This window comes from Colobus angolensis, unplaced genomic scaffold, assembly GCF_000951035.1.
Source record: "Colobus angolensis palliatus isolate OR3802 unplaced genomic scaffold, Cang.pa_1.0 Scaffold4, whole genome shotgun sequence".
Classification (NCBI taxonomy): domain Eukaryota; kingdom Metazoa; phylum Chordata; class Mammalia; order Primates; family Cercopithecidae; genus Colobus; species Colobus angolensis.
In genome coordinates this window covers 13015271-13032700 of record NW_012117376.1, presented here as the reverse complement: position 1 = coordinate 13032700, position 17430 = coordinate 13015271, and the positions used below count along the sequence as shown (strand labels likewise).

At 40.0% G+C, this 17430-nt stretch overlaps 1 protein-coding gene across 5 annotated transcripts in view; it reads right to left on the bottom strand.

Annotated features, from left to right (window-relative positions):
• EYA3 (EYA transcriptional coactivator and phosphatase 3) overlaps positions 1-17430 on the bottom strand; it is a 122292-nt gene that overhangs the window by 31154 nt on the left and 73708 nt on the right. For all 5 annotated transcript variants that reach the window (XM_011955525.1, XM_011955528.1, XM_011955529.1 and 2 more), the window contains 4 exons: positions 15172-15257; positions 11044-11227; positions 8919-9055; positions 2238-2321 (listed from right to left, as the gene is read on the bottom strand). In XM_011955525.1, coding sequence (XP_011810915.1) covers positions 2238-2321; positions 8919-9055; positions 11044-11227; positions 15172-15257 — 491 coding nt within the window. The remainder of the gene's footprint in view (positions 1-2237; positions 2322-8918; positions 9056-11043; positions 11228-15171; positions 15258-17430) is intronic.

Sequence of the window (17430 nt, the reverse complement as noted above, 5' to 3'; positions counted from 1 at the left end):
CCGTCCTTCTTCCTTCCTCCCCTCCCTCCCTCCAGGCTTGCTTGCTTTTTCTTGCTTGCTTGCTTTCTGACATAGAGTCTTGCTCTGTGTCCCAGGCTGGGGTGCGGTGGCACGATCACAGCTCACTGCAACCTTTGACTCCCGGGTTCATGCCATTCTCCTGCTTCAGCCTCCCTAGCAGCTAGGACTATAGGCACCCGCCACTATACCCGGCTAATTTTGTGTATTTTTAGTCGAGACAGGGTTTCACCGTGTTAGCCAGGACAGTCTCGATCTCCTGACCTCGTGATCCATCTGCCTTGGCCTCCCAAAGTGCTGGGATTATAGGCGTGAGCCACTGCGCCTGGCCTGTATATTTTTATAATCAGTTTAGTTATATAGCTTATAAGCTTATGTCAGCATGCCAGACTAGACACTAAAAGCCTGCAGAAAATACTAACAGAGGCTGGGTATAGAAGCTCATGCCTATAATCACAGCACTTTGGGAGGCCAAGGCAGGAGAATTACTTGAGCCTCAGATTTCAAGATGAGACTGGGCAATATAGCGAGATCCCATCTCTACAAAAATAAAACAAAATTAGCCAGGTATGGTGGCATGTGCCTGTAGTCCCAGATACCTGGGGGACTGAGACAGGAGGATTGCTTTAGCCCAGGAGATCGAAGCTGCAGTGAGCTGTGTTTGTGCCACTGTACTCCAGTCTGCACGGCAGAGCGAGACACCATCTCAGGAGAAAAAAAAAGAAAAAAAAAACCTCCTGGCTGGGCACAGTGGTTCACACCTGTAATCCTGGCACTTTGGAAGACCGAGGCAGGCAGATCACTTGAGGCTGGAGTTTGAGTCCAGCCTTGCCAACATGGTAAAACCCCGTCTCTACTAAAAGTACAAAAATTAGGGCTGGGTGTGGTGGCTCACGGCTGTAATCCCAGCACTTTGGGAGGTTAGGGTTGGCAGATCATGAGGTCAGGAGATTGAGACCATCCTGGCTAACACAGTAAAACCCCATCTCTACTAAAAATACAAAAAAAAGAAAAAAAATTAGCTGGGCATGGTGATGGGTACCTGTAGTCCCAGCTACTCGGGAGGCTGAGGCAGGAGAATGGTGTGAACCCAGGACGCGGAGCTTGCAGTGAGCCGAGATCGCGCCATTGCACTCCAGCCCAGGCGACAGAGTGAGACTCCGTCTCAAAAAACAAAACAAAACAAAACAAACAAAAAAACCCCAAAATTGGCCAGGCATGGCAGCAGGCGCCTGCAACCCAAGCTACTTGGGATGCTGAGGGAGGAGAATTATTTGAACCCAAGAGGCAGAGGTTGTAGTGAGCAAGAAATCATGCCACTGCACTCCAGCCTGGGTGACAAGAGCAAGACTCCGTCTCAAAAACAAAAAACAAAAACAAAACAAACAAAAAAACACACCTCCTAACAAAAACATTAGTAACTATATGAAATAACTGGAAGTAATAGGACAGGCAAAGGAGGCAGATATTTTTATTTTTAGAGATGGGGTCTCATTAAGTTGCCCAAGCTGGATTCGAAATCCTAGGCTCAAGGAGTCTTCCCATCTCAGCCTCCTGAGTAGTTGAGACTACAGGTGCACGCCACTGCACCTGGCTGGGGGGCAGATATTTGTATAAAGTTTATTCATAGAAACTGAAAAACATAAGCTTGGAGGTAATTTAGTATAGAAATACACAGCCTAATAGTCTCAAAACAGCCCATCCTTCTGTTAAAACTCATATGTACACTGAAGATATAACAGGTTTTGTTTGGTATATTTAGTTTAAAAAGGGATGTAATCTATTTTAGAAAGATATTTTATCTATACATTTTACTTATATATATCTGGCATATATTTAGCTAAATAAAATGCTCAATTTGGGCTGTTAAAAGTGTGTTAAGGAATAAGACATCAGTCTCTGGAATTTATTAATATAATCTTGAGACTCTGCTCTGTTTTGAGCCTCATTTCTATACTTTAATCTTTACAAAATGCCATTCTCCTACAACTTCAGCTTTCAGCACTGGTTCTAGTAGTTTCTAGCTTTGCCATCAATTCTGCCTAACCATGTAGCCTGCCTAATACAAGCTATTTGCAAACCATTTGTTGAAGTTTTATATGGAAAGTAAAAAGCCAGCCAACAGGGGTAGCAGAGAAATAATTTCAGTTATGTGTCAGAAGAGGGACGGACTATATAGTCAGAAGAAGGACAGTTACAACAAAGAAGACTCAAATTACCTTTCCATATTTCTGGGCATAGGATCCAGTAAGAAGTGAGTGGAAGATAATGATGGTTTCATCCAAGTCCCATAGAAATACCCGCTGAGGAAAGAAAATATGAAAAAGAGTATATTTTCCAATTACAACAGAATGAAACTAGAAATCAATAACAGAAAGAAAACTGGGAAATTCACAAGTATGTAGGAATTAAACAATACAATCCTAAACAACCAATGGGTCAAAGAAGAAATCATAAGTGAAATTAGAATATACCTTGAGGTGAATGAAAACAGAAATAAAACATTAAATTTGTGGAATACAGTGAAAGCAGTACGAGGAAAAATTATAGCTTATTTTATATATACAAATATATTATACATATATGTATTTTATATATACATTGAAAAAGACAAATGATCTCAAATCTATGGCCTAACTGCATATCTTGAGGAACTAGAAAAAGAGCAAAATAAACACAAAGCTAGCAGTAGGAAGGAAATAACAATGGTTAGAGCAGAGACAAATAAAAGACAGACTATAAAAACAACAGAGAAAAATCAATGAATCAAAAAGTTGGTTCTTTGAAAATGTAAAATTCACCACCTTTAGCTAAATTGACTAAGGGAAAAAAAAAAAGAGAAGATTCCGATGACTAAAATCAGAAATGAAAGTAGGGACATCACTACCAGTTTTACAGAAATAAGGATTACAAGAGAATACTATGAACAGTTGTATACCAAAAGATTGGGAAACTCAGGTGAAATGGTCAAATTCCTAGAAATACACAGCATGAAGTACCAAAACTGTCTCAAGAAGGAATACAAAATCTGGTAAGAGCTATAACTAGCAAGGAGACTGAATGCGTAATTAAAAACATCCCAACAAAGAAAAGTTCAGGACAAGATGGTTTTAATGGTGAGTTCTTCCAAACATTTAAAGAATTAACACGAATCCTCCTTAAACTCTTACAAAAAATGGAAGAGGAGGGAATACTTCCTGACTAATGCAATGAGACTGGCATTATCCTGATACCAAAGTCAGACTAAAGCACTGTAAGAAAACTACAGACCAACATCTCTTGTGAAAATCAATATAAAAATACTCAACAGGCCAGCACAGTGGCTCATACCTGTAACCTTAGCACTGTGAGAGGCTGAGGCAGGCAGATCACTTGAGCCCAGGAGTTTGAGACCAGCCTGGGTAACATGGCAAAACACCATCTCTACAAAAAGCACAAAAATTACCCAGTTCCGGTGGTGCATGCCAGTAGTCCCAGCTACTTGGGAGGCTGAGGCAGGAGGATCACTTGGGCATGGGAAGTCAAGGATGCAGTGTGCAGGGATCACACCACTGCATTCCAGTCTGGGCAACAAAGTGAGACTCTGTCTCAAAAAAAAAAAAAAAAAAAAATCCCAAAAAACAAAAAAAAAAAACCAAAAACCACACATCTACAAAACTAAACAAAATAGAGGTAAACCAAATTTAGCAGCATATTAAAAGAATTAAACATCATGGCCGGGCATGGTGGCTCATGCCTATAATTCCAGCACTTTTTGAGGCTGAGGTAGGCGGATCACCTGAGGTCAGGAGTTTGAGACCAGCCAACATGGTGAAACCTTGTCTCTACTTAAAATACAAAAATTAGCCAGGTGTGGTGGTGCACACGTGTAGTCTCAGCTACTTGGGAGGCTGAGGCAGGGAGACTGAGGTAGGAGAATCACTTGAACCCAGGAGGCAGAGGTTGCAGTGAGCCGAGACTGTGCCACTGCACTCCAGTGTGGGCAACAGAGTGAGGTTCTCTCTCAAAAAAAGAAAAAAGAATTAAACATCATAACCAAGTGAGATTAGTTCCCAGAACATAAGGATGTAAGGATAGTTCACTCAACATGAAAAAATTAATTAGGAGTGCAAAAGCCTTACTGGAAAAAAAATTAGGCAAAGTAATGCATCACATTAATCGAACAGGGGGGAAAAAGCTACATGATAATCTCAACTGACGGAGAAAATGCATTTAACAACATTCAACACCCTTTCTATTCCTAGCTTGAGTATTTTTTCAATAAACTAGGGATAGAAGTGAATGTTATCAATATGATAAAGGTCATATATAAAAAATCCATAAATGGCCAGGCGCGGTGGCTCACTGCATTTTGAGAGACCGAAGTGGGTGGATCACAAGGTCAGGAGATCAAGACCATCCTGGCTAACATGGTGAAACCCTATCTCTACTAAAAATACAAAAAATTAACCGGGTGTGGTGGCATGTGCCTGTAATCCCAGCTACTCGGGAGGTCCAGGCAGGAGAATTGCTAGAACCTGGGAGGCAGAGGTTGCAGTGAGCTGAGATCACACCACTGCACTCCAGACTGGGCAACAGAGCGGGACTCCGTCTCCAAAAAAAAAAAAGTCCATATCTAGTATCATAACTAGTGGTGAAAGACTGAAAGTTTTACTCCTGAGATCAAGAATAAGACAAGGATGTCTCGTTTTGCCACTTCTATTCTTCTATTCAACATAGTACTGGAAGTTCTCGCCACAGAGATTTGGCAAGAAAGGGGAAAATGACATCCAATTTGGAAAGGAAGAAGCAAAATTATCTCTGTTTGCAGATGACATAATCTTTTTTTCTTTTTTTGAGAAAGAGTGTCGCTCTGTCACCCAGGCTGAAGTGTAGTGGTGCAATCTGGGCTCACTGCAACCTCCACCTCCTAGGTTAAAGCGATTCTCCTGCCTCAGCCTCCCAAGTAGCTGGGATTTCAGGTGTGCCAGGCCCGGGTAATTTTTTTTTTTTTTTTTTTTGTACTTTCAGTAGGGACAGGGTTTTGCCATGTTGACCAGGCTGGTCTAAAACTCCTGACCTCAGGTGATCTGCCCACAAAGTGCTGGGATTACAGGCGTGAGCCACCGCGCCTGGCTGGCTGACATGATCCTATATGTAGAAAACCTTAAATAACCCAGAGAAAATTGTTAAAGCTAATAAATAAATGCAAAAATCAGCTGTATTTATTCCCCGCCCCTCCCCGCCCCGAGACAAGAGTCTTGCTCTGTTGCCCAGGCGGGAGTGCAGTGGCATGATCTCGGCTCACTGCAACCTCTGCCTCCGAGGTTGAAGCAATTCTCTTGCCTCAGAGCCTCCCGAGTAGCTGGGGTTACAGGCGCCTGCCACCATGCCCAACTAATTTTTGTATTTTTACTAGAGATGGGGTTTCCCCATGTTGGTCAGGCCAGTCTTGAACTCCTGACCTTGTGATCCACCCACCTCAGCCTCCCAAAGTGCTGGGATTACAGATTGTGCCACTGCGCCCGGCTAATCAGCTGTATTTCCATATACTTGCAATGAATAATTTGAAAAGTAAATTTAAAAACCAATTCCATTTGTGATAGCATCAAAAATAAAATACTTAGGAATAAATTTAACCAAGGAGGCAAAAGACACATACACTGAAAACTATAAAAGATTGCTGAGGAAAATTAAAGAAGACATAGCTAAATAAATGGAAAGACATTCATGTTCACGGATTAGAAGACTTAATATTGTAAAGATGACACTACTACCCAAACCAATCTACAAATTCAATGCAATCCCTATCAAAATCCCAATAGTAGTTTTTAAAAAAAATAGAAAATTGCATTCTAAAATTCTTACGAAATCTAACCCCAAGTAACCAAAACTGTTTTGAAATAGAACAAAGTTGAAGGATTCACACTTTCTGATTTCAAAACTTACAGTAACCAAAACAGTGTGGTACTAGTGTAAGGACAGACATAGAGACGAATGGAATAAACTGAGAGTCTAGAAATAAAGCCTTAAAAATACGATCAATTTTTCTTTTTCTTTTTTTAGTTTTGTTTTTTTACTTTCTTTTAGTATTTAACCCACAACCAACATCATAAGTTAATTTTTAATAGGATACCAAAACCATTCAATAAGGAACGTCGTTTCAACAAACAGTGCTGGGAAAACTGGATATCCATATGCAAAATAATAAAGTTAGACCATTATCTTACACCATATACAAAATTAACTCAAAATGGAGAACTTAAATTTAAGAGCTAAACGATGAAAATCTCAGAAAAAATACATAAAAAATCTTCATAACCTTGTATTAAGTATTACACCAAGAAAACAAAACAAAAAAGAAACAAGTATTAGACCAAAAGCACAGCAATAATAGAAATCAGACTTCCTAAACAATAAAAATTTTTGTGCTTCAAAGGACAGTATTGAGAGAGTGAAAAGACGACCTACAGAATGGGAGAAAATATTTGAAGATTATATATCTGATTAATATAAGGGATTAATAATCTAGAATATTCTAGAATATTAATATAGAATATATAAAGAACTCCCACAACTCAACAATGAAAAACCAAACAACCCAGTTTAAAACTGGGCAGGGCGCAGTGGCTCATGCCTGTAATCCCAGCACTTTGGGAGAAAAGGATATATTTTCTGTGATTCCACTTATATGAGATACCTATATCCTGAGGTCAGGAGTTCAAGACCAGCCTGGCCAACATGCTGAAACCCCATCTCTACTAAAAATACAAAAATTAACCAGGCGTGGTGGCATGCGCCTGTAATCCCAGCTACTTGGGAGGCTGAGGCACAAGAATCGCTTGAACCTGGGAGGCAGAGGTTGCAGTGAGCCAAGATCGTGCCACTGCACTAGGAAAATGCAAAAATCAAAGCCACAATAAGACACCACTTCATATCCATTAGAATAGCTATTATCAAAAAAATGGGAAATAATGAATGTTGGTGAGGATGTGAACAAACTAGAACCTTTATGTATCGCTGGTGAGGGTATAGAACCGTGCAGCCACAATGGAAAACAGTTTGGTGGTTTCTCAAAAAGTGGAGCACAGAATTACAATAGCATTCAGCAATTCCACTCCTACATATATACCAAAAAGAACTGATAAGATGCACTCAGATAGATAATTGTACACCAATGGTCAAAGCAGCATTACAATAGCACAAAGGTGAAAAACCCCAAGTGTCCATCAACAGATGAATGGATAAACAAAATGTTGTATACACATATAATAAAATATTCAGACATAAAAAGGAATGAAATTCTGATACGTGCTACAACATGGATGAACCTTAAAAACATTATGGTAGGCAGGGCCCGGTGGCTCACACCTGTAATCCCAGGACTTTGGGAGGCCAACGCGGGCGGATCACGAGGTCAGGAGTTTGAGACCAGACTGACCAACATGGTGAAACCCTGTCTCTACTAAAAACACAAAAATTAGCCAGGCGTGGTGATGTGCACCTATAATCCCAGTTACTCCGGAGGCTGAGGCAGGAGAATCACTTGAACCTGGGAGGCAGAGGTTGCAGTAAGCCAAGATCGTGCCACTGCACTCCAGCCTGGGCGACAGAGCGAGACTCCATCCCAAAAACAAACAAACAAACAAAACCATTATGGTAAATGAAATAAGTCTGGCACAAAAGGACACATTTTCTGTGATTCCACTTATATGAGATATCTAGAATAGGCAGTCACAGACAGAAAGTAGAATAGAGGTTACCAGAGGTTAGAAGAGGGGAGAACGGGGAGGTATTGCTTAATGGGTACACAGTTTTCATTTGGAATCATGAAAAAGTTCTAGAAATACACAGTGGTGATGGTTATACAATATTGTGACTGTATAATGACACTAAATTGTATACTTAAAAACAGCTAAAATGGTAAATTTTATGTATATTTTAGACAATTAAAAAATGAGTTCTCAGTTTTTCCTAAGAAATATATCAGAAATTTACTTTCTTCTTCACTCCAAACCTCTGAAAAAAAGAGAGAGGCTTCAAATACAGCCTCAGTTCACCTATGTCTTAAGAGCACTTATCAATGGATTCATAGCTAAATATATATTTTCCCCTCATTAAATAATAGCACTATAGAAAAACTGAAAACAGAAAACAAAAATACAAAACTTCACTATTTTTAGCACTCTGCATGACCTTTATGTCTTTAATGATGAAGTCAAATGTATGTCCATAATAAACTCATATAGTATTTACACTACAGAATAAATCAGTGCTAGTCTCATTAATAAGTTACCAGATCTGTTTGTGTCTTACAGAAACTTGGCTAAAAGCACTCTAGTCCTTTCCTTTTAAATTTCTTTTCTTTTCTCTTTTCTTTCTGAGACAGAGTCTCATTCTGTTGCCCTGGCTGGAGTGCAGTGGCCCGATCACAGCTCACTGCAGCTTCAACCTGCCAGGCTCAAGTGATCCTCCCATCTCAGCCTCCCAAGTAGGTGGGACTACAGGTGTGCAGCTAATTTTTGTTAATATACATTTTTAGAGATGGGGGTCTCACTATGTTGCCTAGGCTGATATCAAGCGATCCTCCTGCCTCGGCCTCCCAAAGTGCTGGGATTACAGGTGTGAGCCACCGCACCTGACCCTTTTACAATTTTAAATAGAGAACAGTATGACATGACTTGTAACTCCCTCTGCTTTCTCAATATGATGAATTATTTCTGTTCTCTTCTGGAATATACAGAATAATTTGTTCTTTTTGCATTTTTCTTTTTACATGGCCAATTCAGTTTATTTTGCTCAGGAATTAAAGGGCACATAACATAGTCTACATTATCTCTGTGAGCTTCAAAAACATTTTTGATAAACTTAAGAAGTGAGAAAAAACAAAGTAGGTAACTCAAATGGGTTTCTTCTCATACTTCTAATTCACTGTCTTGGGAAGTGGCATCAGCTTTCCTCTTGCCCCGGTTCTTGCTAGTCATGTTTTTCCTGGACTGATCATCAGCATCTTTATTTGGTGTAGTCTGGGACAAAGATGGGCTTGTAGAAGGGTCTCCTGGAAAGAAAAAGTGAGACATATGCTGTCAGGAGTCATAGGCTATAAGAATAAGGGTAGGAAGAGGGTTAGCGGACTCTCTGCCCTTGTGAGTCATAATGCAGGGATAAAGGTTGGAAAGCTAAACCTTATGTAAGCAATTAGGAAGTGTACATGTAGACATTGAGCATCAGCGCTGGCTAACATCAGAAAAATTATAACCAGACTTTATACCTTACCCCATGATGGAAGAAAATATCAATGAAGTTGCTTTGTCAAGAAAAAGCTGAACCTGAATCTTCATGGTCAAACTTGTAGATCAGAGTTTCTCAACTTGGCACAACTGACATTTTGGACCAGATGATTATTTGTTGTGGGGGGGTGTCTTGTACATTATAGGATGTTTGGTTAAGCAGTATCCTTAGCATCTACCCACTAGATGCCGGAAGCACCTCCCCCACCTAGTGTAACAACCAAAAATGTTTCCATACATTGCCAACAGTTGAAAACAACTGTTCATTCACCAATTTACAATAAAATACGGAAGGCAGCAGGACATGTTAAACCACCTTATGAGGATATAACTGTCAAAATTCAGCCTGGGAAACTGTATAGGATCAACACTCCAGTTTCTTCAACAAACAAACTACAAAGGGGAGAAAAACAGATGGGAGGACTTATAGGTTAAAATAGAGATGAAACACAAAATACCCGTAACCACCAATCACAATTTATGGACCTTATTTGGATCCTAATTTTCCCCCCTCAAATTTTCTATTTATTTATTATTTCTATTTACTAATGAGATAAAAACTGTATATGCTTTATGTTGTTTTGAAATATGTATACACTGTGGAATGGGTTGGATCCTACTTTAAGCAAAAAGAGAAACAAAACTCATAACATTTATGAGAAAGCTGGAAATACAAATACATTTTGGTACTTGATAATAAAAAATTAAGACATTATTAGTATTGAACTTTCAAAGATGGGATAATGCCATTGTGGTTATGTTCACGAGTACCGTACTTATTGTTTAGAGAACAATGCCTGGAATCTGGGGAGGGAACTAGATGATGTATACCTGAAACAAAATTGTCTATAAGTTGATATGTTGAAGATGAATGATGGATGTAAGTGTTCACCACACTAGCCTTGCAACTTTTCTCTATGTTTGAAATTCTCCATTATTCAAAAGTTAAAATTGTTAAAATAACAAAGATATTTAGAAAAATGACTTTAAAACCTTAGTTTTTAATCAACACTGGTAATTATTTCAAATTTATGTAAGTTTGAAGTAGTGACCATTTGTATGTCCACTTATTAGACTGGTAGGGTGAACAGCACAGAAAACTGTTCACTTGTTATATAGCACTGTTTCTAAACATGCATCAGTGCCAATGATAAACAGTGCTTTCCTTGAACCACATGATGTGAAAGCCAACTACCAAATTTTCATTAAATATAAAGTATGTATACATGTTTATTAAATGTGTGTCTAAGCTTTTATGTCTAAGCTTTTATGTAATTCATTGATGCATTTCAGAGCTGTGAACCTCCTGAAATTGTAGGTTAAATTGTATGTATTTCTCTGAGGAAAAAGGACCTGCTTTCCTCAGAATCTTAAAGGGATCCAGGACATAGAAAGAACTATGGCTCTGAGGCCTTAGCAGCAGTTCAAAACCTGCACAAGACTAAAACTGGAGTCCTCCAACTTTTACAAAATATTACAACATGCTGAAGCTCCCTGTGACAAGTGGGTTAAAGCTACAGGGAGGGCAGAGTAAGCGTTAGAAACAGTCTTTTAGTTCTTGATACTTTTCTGTTCTGTTCTCAGCATCAGGTATACATTAAACCTACTAACGACTCATAGCCTGCTTCCAATACTCCTCACCTGAGAGGGAAAGCCAACAGACTTAAGCCAGAACAAAATCATCCTTACCATTGCCTAAAAACACCTGTTGAATGAAGTGACCTTAAGCCAAATTTTTCAGAGCTGCAGTGCTTACCAGAGGAAAGTCTCTGTGCTGCAGGTGCAGGCACCATGACACTAGGCTTCTCCGACTGGTATGTGGTCGCTGCTAATGTGGTGCTCTCTGCATCAGTGTTAGTCTGACCTGTGACTCCAAAGCTGGAGCTGGGGTAGCAGGCCTGGTACTGATTCTGACCAAGAATAGTATAGGTGGGATAATCCTGCAGGCCAAAGGAAATAAGAAAACAAGACTCTTAGAGCATACAATAATCTCAACACAAGAGGTTTTCTTCTCCCTCTTTCTTATTCGTAATTATTTTCCTAAAACATTAACTTGACTTCTCATTTACCTCTCTAACAGTCTCCAATCTAAATTGATGATTTTCAAAATGCATTCTGTGGAAACCTAAGAGTCAAGAGATGTCCCAGGAGCAGGCTTGGAATGAGGAGAATGCTGAGAGGGAAGGGTCCTCTGTACTCTCATAAACATACACACAGTGTCCCTTTTTCTACTCTAACAGCCTCTTCCCCCAATTTTATGTACCACATTTCTGCACAGAATTTGAGGGAAAGATTCTACTCTAAGAGGTTTACAAACTGTTGCACTAGATAATAGCACTTCTAAGGACAACAAAACAAAACTTAAGCAAACAAAAAAAGCCCATCTCCTACATTAAAGTGTCTTAATTTAAAAACTGATTATCAGCTGGGTGCGGAAGTGGGTAGATCACTTGAGGTCAGAGGTTCAAGACAAGCCTGGCCAACATGGTGAAACCCTGTCTCTACTAAAAACACAAAAATTAGTCAGGTGTGGTGGCACATGCCTGAAATCCCAACTACTTGGGAGGCGAAGGCATGAGAATCGCTTGAACCTGGAAAGCAGATACTGCAGTGAGCTGAGATTGCACCACTGCACTCCAGCCTGGGTGACAGAGTGAGACCCTGTCTCAAAACAAAACAAACAAAAAACAACCTGATTATCTACCTAAAACAATCAGGTTTTCTTTAAAAATAGTTTCCTGGCTGGGCACGGTGGCTCACACCTATAATCCCAGCACTTTGGGAGGACGAGGCGGGAGGATCTCATGAGCTCAGGAGTTCGAGACCAGCCTGGCCAAAATAGTGAGCCCTTCTCTCTACTAAAAACACAAAAACATAAAAAATAAAAATAAAAAAAAAAAATCCAGGCATGGTGATGCACACCTGTGGTCTCAGCTGTTTGGGAGGCTGAGGTGGGAGGATCTCATGAGCTCAGGAGTTCAAGACCAGCCTGGCCAAAATACTGAGACCTTCTCTCTACTAAAAATACAAAAACATTAAAAAAATTTTAAAAATCCAGGCATGGTGATGCACACATGTGGTCTCAGCTATTTGGGAGGATGAGGTGGGAAGATCACTCGAGCCCAGGGGGCCAAAGGTTGCAATGAGCCAAGATCGCGCCACTGCACTCCAGCCTAGGTGATACACTGTTTCAAAAAAAAAAAAAAAAAGGCCAGGCACGGTGGCTCACGCCTGTAACTCCAGTACTTTTGGGAGGCTGAGGCAGGCAGATCACATGAGGTCAGGAGTTTGAGACCAGCCTGACCAACATGGCAAAACCCAGCCTCTACTAAAAATACAAAAATAAGCCAGGCATGGTGGCGTGTGCCTGTAGTCCCAGCTACTAGGGAAGATGAGGCAGGAGAATCGCTTGAACCTGGGAGACAGAGGTTGCAATGAGCTGAGATCATGCCACTGCATTCCAGAATGGGCAACAGAGCAAGACTCTGTTTCAAAAAAAAAAAAAAAAGTTTTCTTAAAATACTGGGATAAAACTTTTGGTTTCATAGGCACATATGTGGCAAAACTTACTAAACTGTACAATTTAAATCTGTGTAGTTTACTGTATGTCAATTACTCCCTAATAAAGCTATAAAAAAATAGGGTATGACAGCTCAAATACACACCTAATCCATTGACACTGATATTGGTGGCAAGTAAGAAAAAGCTAACTGATCAGATCAATTATTTCTAATTAGTCATTGGGTATCTCTACTATAAACCAAATATAATTCTATGTATGTGTGTATTTGTGCATGGGCAGAAGAAGGAAATATTAAAAAAAAGAATAAGTCACACTAGCAGAACTCAAGGGAGTTAAAAATCTAGCAGGAGAGAAGACAGACAACAAAATGTCAATAAAATATATCTCAAATGATTGAAATACAGAACAGACAACTATCACTGTAGAGTGTGACAATGAAGAAGCTTTCTCAGATTAATAGGCAGAGGAAGTAAGAACATGAATAGGCTCTGAAGAGATTTTATTCAGGAACCACAGATGCTGAGTCTGGTTGAAACAAAGGACCTCTGTAGGCCTGAATGATTGGTAAAGCAATGAGACTTGGATTCTTCAGGCAATAGTATATAGCTTGTGGGCTAGGGAATAGGGAATGGGGACTCTCAAATTCAAACCAACAAATAAAAACACGAAAAGAAGGAGAAAAGAAGGTGAATCCAGGAGGCGGAGCCTGCGGTGAGCAGAGATTGTGCAACTGTACTCTGGCCTGGGCCACAGAGCGAGGCTCTGTCTCAAAATAAACAAACAAACAAACAAAACACATGAAAAGATTCTGAGCAGGTCAGTAACATGATAAAAAGTGGAATTTAGAAAAAATTAATGAGAGTATTTTAGAGAATGAACAGGCACAAGGGGGAAAAAAACTGGAAATAAAATGAGCAATTAACCATGGTAATTCAGGATTAAAGGAGAAAATACCAAAACATGGGAGATGACAGCAAAAAGGAAAAGAAATTCTTCTCAAAGATTCTGAGAAATGACCAGACTGGGTAAGGTTGTAAGAAAAATAATGGCAGATATCTTGTCTGGTTTTAGGCCTATGTTTATTAAGAAAAACATAGTATCACTGACAAGAATTAAGAAGTCAGGGAAAAGTGGTTTTACTTCTGGAAGACAGACATAAAAAGGGCTGGAATAAAAGTCTGATTTTAGATACGCTGAATTTAGGGTAACAGCAAGACATTAAAGAAAAAAATGTCAATCAGTTGGAAGTTCGGCAACAGTAAATAGACATTACGTGGTTAAACATTCCTGTGGATGAAGTAATTAACACGTGGAAAAACTAAATAGAGACTGTCCACATTCAAAGACAGGGTCAAAAAGAAGAGCTACGAGAGGGAAAGAGACAGTCCTTAGAAAAATACCAGGTACACAGGTGGGAACTCAATAAATATTTGTGGACTAAAAGAAAAAACAAGGCTGGGCTCAGTGGCTCACACCTGTAATCCCAGCACTTTGGGAGGCTGAGGCGGGCAGATCTCTCTAAGTCAGGAGTTTGAAACCAGCCTGGCCAACATGTGAAACCTCATCTCTACTAAAAACACAAAAATTAGCTGGGCATGATGGCACATGACTATAGTCCCAGGTACTCAGGAAGCTGAGGCAGGAGAATCACATGAACCTGAGAGGTGGAGGTTGCAGTGAGCCAAGATTGCACCACTGTACTCCAGCCTAGGCGACAGAGTGAGTGAGACTCCATCTCAAAAAAAGCAAAAACAGTATGATACTAAAATAAGAACCAGAATAGTAATGTTAACTGTAGCCAGGAAAAGATCCAAGGAGACAGGGGTGATGATAATTGCTGTAGAGAAAACAGCAAATCAAAACAAAAATAAAAAACTCTAGAACACTGAAGGTGTTACCAGTGATCTCCTAAGCACAGTTAATATAATGGTGATCAAGAATAGACCACAAAAAATTAATAAAGAATGAGTTGTTCATTCCATATATATTTATCAAGTGCCTTTGATGTAAGCAGCAGGCATTTTTCTATACCCTGGGAATATGTAAATGAACAAAACAGAAAAATAAATCCCTACTTTCATGCAGCTTACATTCTAGTAGGGGCAGAGTAGGAAGTGAAGACAAACACTTACAAGGAACAGACATAACCATATTCTAGAGAGACTCAGCAGAGGAACAACAAAAACTAGACAGTAGCCTAAGATACCATCCTGGGTCCGAATTCTGAAGGTATCCAGAAAAAAGTCTCCACAGCCCATACTCTTCCTAGTTTTCTCTTAGATAGGCAAACTGACCATGGAAAGAAGAAAGAGTAAGCTAGATGAACTCTATCAAACAGGATGAACAAAAGTAGCATCATACCTGGTTTGAGATGCTGGCTACTGCTGCTGCTGGAATATTGGCAATTGTAGAAGAAGTAGATATCAGGCTGGCATTTGTGCTTGAAGCTGGAGGATTGATGGGGTTAAAAGATATTAAAGATATTATGTAAAAGGTTAGAAGAAACTGAAAATAGATGTGTTTTAAGTGAACAGATTTATAAGGAGATAAACAACATTGGCAAAGGAAGCAAACACTCATTTTGCTTTTTTGCATGGGGTAGCTACATTTACACTTGGTTAAAAACAAAACACTTGGGGCCGGGCGCGGTGGCTCAAGCCTGTAATCCCAGCACTTTGGGAGGCCGAGGCGGGCGGATCACGAGGTCAGGAGATCGAGACTATCCTGGCTAACACGGTGAAACCCCGTCTCTACTAAAAAATACAAAAAACTACCCGGGCGAGGTGGCGGGCGCCTGTAGTCCCAGCTACTCGGGAGGCTGAGGCAGGAGAATGGCGTAAACCCGGGAGGCGGAGCTTGCAGTGAGCCGAGATCCGGCCACTGCACTCCAGTCCGGGCGACAGAGCGAGAGACTGTCTCAAAAAAAAAAAAAACAAAAAAAACAAAAAAACACTTGAAACATCTTTCTGTTTCAACCTGAGTCTTCAATTCTTCTTACTAAAGGCCTAAAAGGATAAATATACAATTCACAACTCATACTAATAATATCAATGAAATCACAGCTAAATCCCGTTCCTCCAGTCCATCTTCTCCAGAGGCTGAAAAATGACTCACCTGCAATGTGATCTACTGTAAAGCAGTACAGCTCTGGTAAACCTTACACTATGATATTGTTTACTGTCACTTGCCCCAAGTTATGCCTTTCCTAATACAACATAATTACTGGAGAAACAGAGCTGGTCCTCCAAATTCCAAAGCATTTAGAATTGTTTCTTGAGTTCTACTCAAATAGTAGATTACTAATGTGGATCAATAAACACAATGATGTGGCATTTAGAGACTTTAGCAATGAGCCTGGAAAAACTCAGAAAATATTAAATATTACTCTGGTCAGGTAAAAAATGTACCTTACATGCTACTTGGGCTGTCTTAAGACAAGTAATTTAAGGCCAGATGTGGTGGCTCATGCCTATAATCCCGACACTTTGGGAGGCTGAGGTAGGCGGATCATTTGAGGCCAGGAGTTCGAGACCAGTCTTGCCAACATGGTGAAACCCCATCTCTACTAAAAATATAAAAATTAGCTGTGTATGGTGGGCATGGGCCTGTAATCCCAGTTACTCAGGAGGATGAGACACAAGAATCACTTGAACTCAGGAAGTGGAGGTTGCAATGAGCCAAAATCGCACCAATGCACTCCAGCCTGGGTGACAGAGCAAGACTATTGTCTCAAAAAAAATTAAAAAAAATAAAGAAAGAAAATGCTGATTTCCATTCATATAAAACAATAAACATAAAAGACAAAGACAAGTAATTTGGGTTAAGTTTTAAGCTTCTATCATAGGTTCACTCTACTAGGGTTTTAACCAAAATCTCAATGACCAGCATTAACCACAGTGACTTTTCTCAGGTGAACAATGTAACTGACATTATCAGTACCGTTCTCAAACTCCTTGTCCTCACTTATCATAAACACACTTAGACATGGTTCCTACTGCAGTTGCACACACCATATGGGTTCACCATCAGGTAGACCTAACTGACTACCTGTCCCATTAACAACAGTCTCCCAGAGGGAAAATTAGTAAGAAAACTTCCACTGAGAACAGGGCAGGAGAACAAATGGAACACAAACTTAAGTGCTCTCTGGTCAAAATCAGAGAATTTTCATCCCTTTCCCTAAGGGTACTCTGCTTAGAAGACAATCTAGAAGAAAGTTCAGTTACAGCTATTGCTGCAACCTCAGCTTTAAGATGAAGAACCTAGGACAAAGAAGAGTTAAAGTAACTTGTCCACAACAGCAAAACTAATGGAAGATAACCAAAATGACAACTTGGATCTCCCAATTCTTCATCCAGTGCTTCTTCCTCAGGGTCAGCAGCTAAGCTAGGGTTCAAATTTCCTAACTACAGCTAGGTGTGTGGTAGCTCACACCTATAATCCCAGCACTTTGGGAGGCTGACGTGGGTGGATCACCTGAGGTCAGGAGTTTGAGACCAGCCTGGCCAACATGGTGAAACCCCATCTCTACTAAAAATACAAAAATAAGCCAGGCATGGTGGCGTGTGCCTGTAGTCCCAGCTACTAGGGAAGATGAGGCAGGAGAATCGCTTGAACCTG